Source organism: Pogona vitticeps, chromosome 1, assembly GCF_051106095.1.
Source record: "Pogona vitticeps strain Pit_001003342236 chromosome 1, PviZW2.1, whole genome shotgun sequence".
In the NCBI taxonomy this organism is placed as follows: Eukaryota; Metazoa; Chordata; class Lepidosauria; order Squamata; family Agamidae; genus Pogona; species Pogona vitticeps.
Genome location: NC_135783.1, coordinates 179,187,570 through 179,200,096, shown reverse-complemented (window position 1 = coordinate 179,200,096; position 12,527 = coordinate 179,187,570). Strand labels below are relative to the sequence as shown.

Below are 12,527 nucleotides of genomic sequence, written 5' to 3'. Positions count from 1 at the left end.
GCTCACAGTGAAACTAGATGATAAATTTGACATTTGTTAAGGAGAGATGTCTGTTCAAATGCTGAGCACATGCTTTTCCTTACCTACATATCCTGCTTTTAGCATGACTTATTTTGTAAGGCAGGCTTCAGCAGTATGTGGACCGAGAACTCCCAGAAGTACAAGCTAGATTTCAAAGGGGCAGAGGAACTAGAGATCAAATTGCTAAAATGCGCTAGATTATGGAGAACACCAGAGAGTTCCAGAAAAACATCTACTTCTGCTTCATTGACTATGCAAAAGCCTTTGACTGTGTGGACCACAACAAACTATGGCAAGTCCTTAAAGAAATGGAACTGCCTGATCACCTTATCTACCTCCTGAGAAACCTATATGTGGGACAGGAAGCAACAGTTAGAACTGGGTATGGAAACACTGATTGGTTCAAAATTAGGAAAGGAGTACGACAAGGCTGTATATTGTCCCCCTGCTTATTTAACTTATATGCAGAATACATCATGCGAAAGGCCGGACTGGAGGAATCCCAAGCTGGAATTAAGATTGCCGGAAGAAATATCAACAACCTCTGATATGCAGCGATACCACTCTGATGGCAGAAAGTGAGGAGGAATTAAGGAACCTTGTAATGAGGGTGAAAGAGGAGAGTGCAAAAACCGGTCTGAAGCTCAACATCAAAAAAACTAAGATCATGGCCACTGGTTCCATCACCTCTGGGGAAATAGAAGGGGAAGATATGGAGGCAGTGACAAATTGCACTTTCTTGGGCTGCATGATCACTGCAGATGGAGACAGCAGCCATGAAATTAAAAGACACCTGCTTCTTGGGAGGAAAGCAATGACAAACCTCGATAGCATCTTAAAAAGCAGAGACATCACCTTGTCAACAAAAGTCCGAATAGTCAAAGCTACGGTTTTCCCTGTAGTGATGTATGGAAGTGAGAGCTGGCCCACAAAGAAAGCTGACCGCCGAATAATTGATGCTTTTGAATTGTGGTGTTGCAGGAGGCTCTTGAGAGTCCCCTGGACTGCAAGGAGAACAAACCTATCCATTCTAAAGGAAATCAAGCCTGAGCGCTCACTGGAAGGACAGATCCTGAAGTTGAGGCTCCAATACTTTGGCCATCTCATGAGAAGAGAAGACTCCCTGGAAAAGCCCCTGATGTTGGGAAAGTGTGAAGGTAAGAGAAGAAGGGGACAACAGAGGACGAGATGGCTGGACAGTGTCACCGAAGCGACCAACATGAATTTAACCCAACTCTGGAAGGCAGTGGAAGACAGGAGAGCCTGGTGTGCTCTGGTCCATGGGGTCACGAAGCGTCGGACACGACTAAATGACTAAACAACAACATTTTGTAAGTGGCCATTAGAGAGTAAGCATTGGTTGAAATTCCAAGTCTGATTGCTCATGTACATATACCTGAGAAAATACTGTTTGGGGAAGGAAAGCAGGTTAACTGTTGGGAATGTTTAAGCTCCTTAATGTTTAGTTTCAGTTGCAGATTTGAATGTAAAATGTGAGTCTCTAATGAAGGTCATGGGTACCTAAAAGCAAAACAAAAGATCAACTTCCAAATGCACGAGTCTTTCAGGAAAAATCTAGAAAACAACAGTTTTTAAAAAAAAAATTAGGTAAAATATGTTTCAAAGCCACACTGTACCTCTTTCTGCTTTTGGCCACTGTCATAAGCAGCTGAATTATGTTGCCTTTACTTGTAACCCATTTACAACACTTTGATCTTAATAACTGTAAGGCAAAATACCAGGCTTCAATGTTTCCTTAAGCAATATTCTACATGGAATCTAATGATACATGAAGGAAAACATATTTTTAATGGAAAACTTCCTATTGGTAAAATGAATTAAAGGTCAGATAAATTACTTAATCCCTTTAAGGATTAAATCACTTAGCTTAATCCCTTTCACTTAAAGTAAAGGTTATACATGTGACTTAAGTGAATAGCTCCTGCTATTCATTTTGATGGTGGATTTTGCAAACTAAAGTGTTGGTGTATTTATTTATTTATTTATTTATTTATTTATTTATTTATTTACTTACTTTTATGTGTTAAGTGAAGGGGTGGGGGACAGGGGCCATGGATAAACAGGGTGTGAATTTTGCAAACTAAAGTGTTGGTACACTTCTGATGCAATTGTAAAGTGAGGTAGAGAGAAATCTTGTTATACTAAATCCAGTCCTAAAACACTCTATTCAGTTCTGGAATTTGTCCTCAGAGCTTGCCTACATCTTAATACAATTGCATATCATATCATTTTTCAAGCCACTCAGTTAGAAATTCTTGTTTGTCTGAGATTTTTCAAATACCAACACAGGCCAAAAAGCATAATTATAGCAAATCTTAAGATAGTAAAATACAAAAATCAAGCATATTACAAGCTCTTTCTATTTCAGAGAGTGCAGCACTCCCTGGGTATTCAGGAGCTGTAAAACAAGCAAATTACAACATTGTTGTTCTTGTTATCATCATCAAATTACCGATCAAACAGCACATTCAGTAAAGGACGGAAGAAGCTTGGCGGGCCCCAGATGGCACTATCGTATCTATAGAGTTCTGTTTTACTCAGATCAATGAAGCTGCTCCCAGTGACATTACCCCATACTATAAGATTTTTTATTCCTGTTAAAGAGAAGAATAAGAAGGTTAGGGAACAAACCAGTAAGAATGTAAGAGCAACTCTTTTGGATAAAACTAACATTTATCTAGGGAAACTGCAACCCTTCAGATGTTGTTGGACTCTATTTCCCCTCAGACCCATCTGTCTAGCCAATAAGGATGGAAGATGGAGACAGTTGTTCAAGATTAGGTGGAGAGCCAGTTTCCCTATCCTGATTTACTCCAGCATCCTGTTTCTCACAGTGACTATCCAGATGCTTCTCAAAAGACCATAAGAAGGCCCTGAGAGCAACATCTCTCCCTTGATACCCTTTGTCAAGATACTGCCAATGAACATATAGGCTCTACATAGTCATCATGATCTTTAGCTGCTATTGATATAGTCACTCATGTAAGAACCATCTACCCACCTTATGTTCCTTTGTATTGAAGCAGTATTTGCTCAGCACTCTATTCTAATAGCTTCATGGTGGAAAATGACAGCTTTGCTGAGAGTTGGCATAGCCTACAGAAGGGACATATCTTTGCCATCACATCCTTACAATAATGTGCTATTCTTTGTTTGGGCAGAATGTGTTATGCTTTGTTATGTCTAGGTAGAAGCCTCTGAGATCCATAAGAGAGTAGCCAACCATGCCCTCTCATGCATTTCTGGACTGCAGTTGCCATAACGGTTATTCTAGCTAAGGCTACTTAGTGGATAATGTAGGCCCAAAACACCTAAAATGTCACAACTAATCACCTTTTTCTATGACCTCATTGGTTGACACCAGTTCCTGTTGACCTTTGGTACAGTGCGATTTGAACAATATTAATCAGGTCTTCCTTATCACGTCTCTTCGATTCAGAAATGAGATGGTGAGCCTGAATGGGAATCTTTGCTTAACCCCATAAGTGTCATTAGCTCACATCTATACCGTATTTAAAGTGCTTAGTCAACACTCACTGAGGTCAATCATATACGGGAAAACTAATGCTCTTCCAGAAATTCCATGGATTATATTTATCAACAGCATTACTAGCACCCAGCTGATCCGCTGATTTGTCACTATGTGACTCAGATCAATAGCTGCTCTAGCAGGGACAAGTTGGGACTATTATGTGGTCTCCTACCACACTGGTTCTCTATAAGCACTTACAGAGAGGCATTCTTAGACAAAGTGCCTGTTGTACAGATGCTTTTCCCTAAAAGTTATTTTCTTCCAGAAATAACTTTCATTATTGGCATTAGGTTGTATAGCGTGGAATGTTTTTAATTTTGAGGAATTTCATGGGGTTTTATGCCAATATAAAATATATGGTTCCATCAGATTTTCATTTGTTGCTTTTATAAAGCGTATTTTTAAACATATTTTGTCCTGAGAATAATTAAAATACTGTAAGTGCTAAATAATTAAATTATTGGTTGATCCATAACCACTTCTTACTCACCTGCTGGATGCATTTGTAATTTTCTTGCTAACATGGCTTTTGCTTCACTTTCCAAGAGAGTGGAAAGAGTAACAATATTTCGAGGGTTAAGGGATGGAGCATGTGTCATCAGCATTAATGCCTTAAGGTTGGCAAATGTCTTCCCCATAACTACAATTCGGACACTGCTTTTGGCATTTTTTTCTATCAAAGGACCGTAGATTTCACATTGCCTGGCCACTTGTCGGATGCAGTCTTCAAGCGTTGGGATTGTCTCCTGAAGGACATCATCAAGTAAAACTATAACATCACCATCAAGAAAAGCCCCGTCCAGTTCAATGTGCAAGGAGACACTACGAAGGACTGGGGAGGCTAAGTCCTCTGTCTCCATGACTACGCCCTCAAGAACTTCTTTGCAGCTGCTTCTGTCAAACAAGTGGAGGCTGATCTCAGTATCCATACCAAATATTTCTCCATTGGTTAACAGAGGGATCAAGTGATAGCAGACATGATCGGATGCACTGGTTGGAAAAAAAATGATAAGGTAACATTTTCTACATTGAAAAAATGCTGCTGAACTTATGCATAGTTGATCTGCCTATCTGCCTCTGGGTATTATGACTTGCTAATGCTAGCAGACTGAAGCCTATTCAATTAAACTAACCCATTCAGGAAATCACAGGAAACAAACCAAAACAGTAGATATGAAGAATGAGAAGAGAAAACAGAAGTAAGAAGATGTCATAGCTAGGGAAAGCAAGCAAATGCAACACCAAATGGGGAAGATGGTCAGATGAATATCAGTGGAGGACTAACAAGTATAGCTACAATTTCTCCTAGAAAGAGGTAGACTAAGATTTTATCACTTGACTCCATAAATTCTGCCCAGATTCTTCCAAATGTGTCATAATGCCAAATATCACATTGTCCATGTGCAATTACTGGGAACCTTTGCATTGCAAGCAGTGAGTGCATTTCTTCAGGCACATATCCGAGATTAAGCATGTTTTCTAGTTTCTATGATAGTTATAGTATAAAATAAGAAATGGATTTGACCATTGGTTCCCAATCTGGGGGAGGGGGACACATCACATTGGGGGCACAAAGAAATTCCAAGGGGGCACAGAATTGTGAGATTTTGATACTGGGAAAATATTTTAATTGGTTTAAACAAATTTCTGTGTTAGATGTCACTACTTGAATGTAGGATTTCTCAAGAAAATCTGTTTGTGGTTATTTTCCCTGTAAAACAAGTTTATATTTATTTTAAATTATTAATAAACAATCAATTGCCATTGTTAAAATGAACTGATGTGACAGTGTTTCAAAATCAAAATGAGACTGCTGGAAATTTTGGGAAACGCTGAATTAGACTGAAGTTTTCTGAGACTTCTATACAGTTCTTTTTAATATTCCCACCTATTGATCCAAATGTGCAGGGGGTTAATAAGACTTTTCTGTTCTTCCTCTTCTGTCTCAACTTCTATGTGTGTCTGCAGGTTCTCCTTAGCTATTAGGAGCATCTCTGCTGTCTTCATGATTGATGTGACGTCATAGTACTGCTGAAGATTAGAAAGAATAATTCACACACTTGCAAATATGGGTCATGCGCTACAAATCATTGCATACTCCAAAATCTGGAAAACAAAGCCTATTTCTTAAAAAAGGAAAAAAAGAAAGAATAAGGGATAGAATGGAAACAGCATTTACACATGACCTACATGGTCTTTGTGTCAGCAACACATTCTTTAACACGAAGCTGCAACACAGAGTTTCCTGGAGGCATCCAAGATCCAAGCATTGGCATCAGCTTGATCTAATCCTCACTAGACGTTCCAGCCTTCCTAGTATTACGATCACACGCAGTTACCAGAGTGCTGATTATAGAGTAAAACTACGAACAAAGAGAGTATATCACATGAAAAAGGAAGGAAGACCACGTATTGACATCAGCAAGACTTGCGATCAAAGAAAAGTGAAGGAATTTGCCCAAGCACTTGAGGAAGCCCTTCCAGATCCGGCTGATGCAAATGCATCTGAACGATGGGAACACTTCAAGAACACTGTCTATAACACCGCCTTGTCTACCTTTGGCAAGAAGACCAAAAAGATGGCTGACTGGTTCAAAGCCCATTCAGAGGAGTTAATGCCAGCCATCGAGGATAAGAGAAGAGCTCTAGCAGCATACAAAGCCTGTCCTAGCGAGTACAACTTGCAAGCTCTTCGAGCTGCTCGCAGTCAAGTCCAACAGGCTGCCAGGAGATGCTCCAATGATTATTGGCTCCAGCTCTGCTCTCAGATACAGTTAGCAGTGGACACAGGTAACATCAAAGGAATGTATAACGGTATCAAGCAGGCCTTAGGTCCAATACAGAAGAAATCTGCTCCCCTGAAGTCTGCTACAGGTGTGCTCATCCAGGACCGAGCACAGCAGATGGAACGCTGGGTACAGCACTACTCTGAGCTATATTCCAGAGAGAATGTAGTAACCGAAGAAGCATTAAATAACATTGAGTGCCTGTCTGTCTTGGAAGAGCTGGACAACGAACCAACCCTAGCAGAAATAAAAGCGGCCTTGGACTCCCTCGCCTCCGGCAAGGCACCTGGAAAGGATAACATCCCTGCTGAAGTGCTGAAATGCAGTAAGGAGATCATCACCACTGAACTGTATGAAGTCTCTTGTCTCTGCTGGAGGGAAGGTGGAGTATCACAGGACATGAAGGATGCAAACATCGTCACATTGTACAAGAACAAAGGAGACAGGGGTGACTGCAATAACTACCGTGGCATCTCTCTTCTTAGTGTGGTAGGGAAGCTGCTTGCCCGTGTTGTGCTGAAGAGGCTCCAGGTGCTTGCAGATAGAGTCTATCCAGAATCACAGTGCGGATTTCGAGCTAATAGATCCACCACTGACATGGTATTCTCCCTCCGACAGCTGCAGGAGAAATGTAGGGAACAACAACAGCCACTCTTAGTGGCCTTCATAGACCTTACAAAAGCATTTGATCTGGTTAGCAGGGATGGCCTTTTTAAAATACTTCCCAAGATTGGATGTCCACCTCGTCTCCTTAACATCATCAGATCTTTCCATGAGGGAATGAAAGGCACTGTAGTTTTTGACGGCTCAACATCAGACCCCTTTGACATCCAAAGCGGAGTGAAACAGGGCTGTGTCCTCGCACCAACACTTTTTGGGATCTTTTTTGCTGTCATGCTGAAGCATGCCTTTGGAGCTGCAACCGACGGCGTCTATCTCCGGACTAGATCAGACGGAAAGCTCTTTAATCTCTCTAGATTGAGAGCGAAGACCAAAGTCCAACTGAAATGCATGCGGGACTTCCTCTTCGCAGATGATGCAGCCATTGTTGCCCACTCTGCTGAAGACCTCCAACAACTCATGAATCATTTCAGCAAGGCCTGCCAAGACTTTGGACTAACAATCAGCCTGAAGAAAACACAAGTCATGGGCCAGGGCGTGGACTCACCTCCCTCTATTACCATCTCCACACAAGAATTGGAGGTTGTTCATGACTTTGTGTACCTCGGCTCAACCATCTCTGACACCCTCTCTCTAGATGTCGAGCTGGATAAACGCATTGGCAAAGCAGCCACCATGTTCTCTAGTTTCACAAAGAGAGTATGGCTCAATAAGAAGCTGATGACACATACGAAGATCCAGGTTTATAGAGCCTGTGTTCTAAGCACACTCCTGTACTGCAGTGAGTCCTGGACCCTTTGTGCATGGCAGGAGAGGAAGCTGAACACCTTCCATATGCGTTGCCTCCGACGGATTTTTGGCATCACCTGGCAGGACAAAGTTCCAAACAGAGCAGTCCTAGAACGAGCTGGAATTTTCAGCATGAATACATTACTGAAACAGCGACATCTACGTTGGCTCGGGCACGTCGTGAGAATGGCTGATGGTCGGATTCCAAAGGATCTCCTGTATGGAGAATTAGTGCAGGGAAAGCGCCCCAGAGGGAGACCACAACTGCGATACAAGGACATCTGCAAGCAAGAGCTGAAGGCCTTAGGAATAGACCTCAACAGATGGGAAACCCTGACATCTGAGCGTTCAGCCTGGAGGCAGGCGGTGCATCACGGCCTCTCCCAATTTGAAGAGACCCTTGCCCAGCAGGCCGAGGCAAAGAGGGAGTCACAAAAGCAGCAAAACCAGGGAGCCGGACAGGGGACAGACTGGGTTTGTCTTCAGTGTGGAAGGGACTGTCACTCTCGAATTGGCCTCCTCAGCCACACTAGGCGCTGTTCCAAGCCCTCCATACAGAGCACGCTACCATAGTCTTTCGAGACTGAAGGATGCCTAACTAACACGGCAGTTTTGAGTATGTTATAAATGAACAATCAAGCATGATCATCTAGGCCAGTGGTTCCCAACCTGGATACATGTATCCTCAGGGGTATAAATCAGAACATTTAGGGTTTAGAGAATAAGGCTGAAAAAAGGCACATACTGTATATCAAAATGTTAGTCAAGATACAAGTCAAAAGTTGTGCAATTAATTGAACAACAAGAGGTGGAGTGGGTTTCTTTGTTATTTAACACTGAGAAAACGCCCTGTTCCCTTGCTTTGTCATTTTGGTGGATGGTGGAGAGTACCTCCCCCCCAAACAATGTGTTATGAACATGCCACTACAGCATGCATGCTCAGAGGCATGCCCCTCACACGCTCAGCTTTCACTCTCCTCTGCTTCGCAAACATTCAAGTGCTCTTGTGCTGGTACCAATGTATATGTAAGCAGACACCTCAGTGAGACTTGTGAACAGCGTTCATGAATAAGTTCTTCTGTGTCTTCCCTTCTCTTTGCCATCATTTTAAGTTTAAAATTAATTTTCCAATTTGTGTATTATTGGGGATGCATCAGTGGTTGAAAACTGGCACAACTGAATGTAAATATATATGCACTGTCTGTTCATCTTATTATTCCATTGCTTTTTAATCCCAATACTGGGCTATTTACAGTTACAACATATATATTTGAAATGACAACCACCATATTCATTACAGACATTCATTAATCTGAAGGGTACAATTTATGGAAATGGAATGCCAAGAGGTACACCAGTGAAAATGACTGGGAACCACTGATCCAGGCCAGTTCTTTGCAGTGGCAAAAATATTTAGATTGCAGTCATTCACTCTCCATAATTATGTGGTTCATACAATTTAGGAATAATTTTCTGATCTTCATATTAGGCTAATATTCTTCCAGTTCAATTTACAGCTCATTGTATTTTCCCAGTGGCTTCAATTAAAAATATTTTCTTTCTCCTTTATGGCACCCTGATGCTCTGTGTCCCTCATAATCTTCCAGTATGATTCTAACTCAATAGTATAAGTCCCAGCTGACTAATTTCTTAACAAATATGCTCATGCTATAGCATATTGTTGAGACAAGGGTGAACAAGAACCCCGTGGTGCAGTGGTTAAACTGCAGTGCTGCAGTCAAGTCTCTGTTCACTACCTGAGTTCAATCCCAACAGGTTCAGGTAGCCGATTCAAGGTTGGCTCAGCTTTCCATATTTCCGAGGTTGGTGAAATCAGTACCCAGCTCATTGGAAGGCAAATATATTATTTGCATAATTATGTTGTAAGCCATGCAGTGAGTGCTCTAGCATGAGGCAATATATGAGTCGAAACACTAATACCCTGTTTCCCTGAAAATAAGACCTAACCTGAAGATAAGCCCTAGTATGATTTTTTCAGGATGCTGTTGATATAAGCACTACTCCAAAAATAAGCCCCCGGTAAGTGAAACACTGCCCTCAACCATGGTGCAGCAACCAGAAGATGACATTACTGTATTTGAATAAATGTAGATTGTTGCACATGAAAAAAAGAGAAAACATCCCCTGAAAATAAGCCATAACGCATTTTTGGAGCACAAATTAATATAAGGCCTTGTCTTATTTTCGAGGAAACACGGTAATAACATGAACAAATACTAGATACAGTGGTGCCCCGCATGACGATAATCTGTTCCGGGAAAATCGTCATCATGGGAAAAGCCTTTCCACATTAGAATGCACTGAAACCCGTTTACTGTGTTCCAATGGGGAAAATACCTGCTCGTCCAGTGAAGATCGCCCATAGGGAAGCCATTTTGCGAGCACCGATCAGCTGTTAAAATGGCTGCCCTGCGAAGCATGGGTCCGGAAAACACAGGGCAGCCATTTTAGGAACCCGATGATCGTCGGAAAAAATTGCCGTCTTCTGAATAAACGGTCCGCGAAGCACGGACCAAATCATCGTCAAGCATAATTCCCCCATAGGAATGACTGTTTTGCAAATCACTATAGCGATTGCAAAAAGTCATTGTCATGCGGTTTCGTTGTACAGCGGGGTCGTCGTCTAGTGAGGTACCACTGTACTGCCTAAATATAGATACACCCTTTTCCTCACAAGAAAAAGAGAAGAAATATACTGAAAATTCAGATGGAAACTTTTTACCTGAATATGTTCCATGAACTCATTGAATCCTCCAAGAAGAAGGCCCTTTCCTCCACGGTCTAAGAGCTCCCTCCAAATAATAGGAGAACGCTTGTGTTCCCATCCATTCTTCTCACAGATTTCCTGCAGCCATGTCTAAAAGCAAACACCCCCAAATTAAGAATAGAATATTATTGCATGATAAACATAGGGGAGAAGGCTTCTATACAACCTTGACACATGAATGTTTCAGTTTCCCAAGGTGATGCATCCAAATAACTCCTCCTTTCATCTTCAAGAAGAGGCTTATTATTTCACATGTGGATGTCTATATTTGAATACCAAAGATAGAAAGAGAGGTAGAAGAATTCTTATGAATCTTTCACATGAATGTTTTCACTTTTTTTCTGATATGTGTGAGAATTCTGCCACTACATTTCAGATACATCACAACTGCAACTGAACAAGCAAGTGGATTGTTAAAATGCTGTAAATCAAATTGCTGCAAAGATGTACAGTATAGTTCTTACATTAATGTATCAAAATTGTTGTCACATTCTCTCTTTCCTTAATCAATACTCCTCTCTCGAAACTCATGCAAACCTTTGAAAGATTAGATTTAAGGAGGAGACATTTTTAAGCCTTGTTGCATATTCTTGTTCTTTTATTTTATTTTATTTTTTGTAGATTTAAAAAAGTGGGGAGGTGGGAGAAAGGAATACAAGACAACTGAAAAGGGGCAATAATCCTAGGATAATTTGAAGGCAATAGGAAAAAAGGAAGATTTAACATTAGATGGAGTTACACACTAAAGGCTTTAGTTTACAAGAACAGAACAAGGCTGTTAATGACAGGACCTTTTGGAGGATTTCAACTCAGGTTATCCTAAAACAGAAGCAAGTTGATGGCATATACAGTAGCAAAGACAAAGTATCCGATCTCTGAGATAAAATGAGGATAAACATGATCATATTTAATGGCCAGGATCCTAAGAGCCATCCACAGTACAACAGCTTTTCCCACAAGGGTGCCTTACGTGTCACCTGAAAATATGTGTCCAAAGACTTGCACACTTTGGGATTTCATGCACTAGTGAACCAGACTGCAGTCTTCTACTTCCAGCATAGGTGGCTTGAGATTGCAGGAGGAGGGGAGTGAGGTTTCCCTCCTGTTTAGTCTATGAGCCTTCTTACCTCCCAGTTGTCAGGGTGCTGAGTAATCTTGTGTATTCGGAAGTTAGGCAGATTTTTCTCAAGAGAGTCTGCTACGAGTTCTGCCTTTGCATAATAGGGGCAATCTGCCCTACCTGGAAATTAACAAGAATGGTAAACATTCTCAAGCTTATGATGCCAGAGGAATTTATCTGATATTAAAAATAAAATAAATGTTTAGTAAAAAGAAAGAGGATAATCAAGACAGAGGATACAGTATCTGCCACTTTTTCTTTCACTTTGTTTTCAAACTAGTTATGGCAGGGACACTATCATGTACCACTGAATTTCACAGGACAACCAATGGCATCTTTCATAATAGAAGCCTTGTGTTCAAGTTTTTCAGGTAACTGTATCTGAAACAAATTCTATCTTTTTCTATAACCTTGGAATATTTTATTAAATTAATATAAACAACTTCCTCCCATAAAATACACAGTGCTTCCGGGTGGAGGCTTTTATTTTGTCACAAGTCTACTTCATTCATGGGGAGGGGGGTGCAGTCATTCCCCCCCCACAACAGATCTCATTTTCTTCCAGTTTTTTCTGTCAATACACGCGCACGTGTGCGCACACACACACACTTTGAGAAAAAGACTGAACAATTTCACAGTGTCTTCTAATTTGTAGTGCTAGGAACCCTGCACTAAAAGCACCCATACTGATGGTCATTCATTCAGATCATTGATTTAAATAACTAAAAGATAGGTAGATGTGTGGAAAGTACCCCAACAACCTGACACAGGAGGGTTGGGGGGGGGCTATGTTAAGGACAATAAGATGGATTGCAGGGAAGCTAAACGAATTATTTCCATCTGTAGTCA

The 12,527-nt window shown here is 41.1% G+C and overlaps 1 protein-coding gene across 8 annotated transcripts in view; it reads right to left on the bottom strand.

Annotated features, from left to right (window-relative positions):
* The window catches only part of MDH1B (malate dehydrogenase 1B), a 28,719-nt gene that overhangs the window by 15,570 nt on the left and 622 nt on the right, over positions 1-12,527 (bottom strand). For 2 of the 8 annotated variants that reach the window (XM_072978272.2, XM_072978275.2), the window contains exons 2-7: positions 11,686-11,798; positions 10,725-10,820; positions 10,514-10,648; positions 5,463-5,605; positions 4,065-4,564; positions 2,495-2,636 (exon numbers count right to left, since the gene is read on the bottom strand). In XM_072978272.2, the coding sequence (XP_072834373.2) occupies positions 2,495-2,636; positions 4,065-4,564; positions 5,463-5,605; positions 10,514-10,648; positions 10,725-10,820; positions 11,686-11,798 (1,129 nt within the window). The remainder of the gene's footprint in view (positions 1-2,494; positions 2,637-4,064; positions 4,565-5,462; positions 5,606-10,513; positions 10,649-10,724; positions 10,821-11,685; positions 11,799-12,527) is intronic. The other 6 variants (XM_072978301.2, XM_078379533.1, XM_072978286.2 and 3 more) reach the window with 5 other exon arrangements.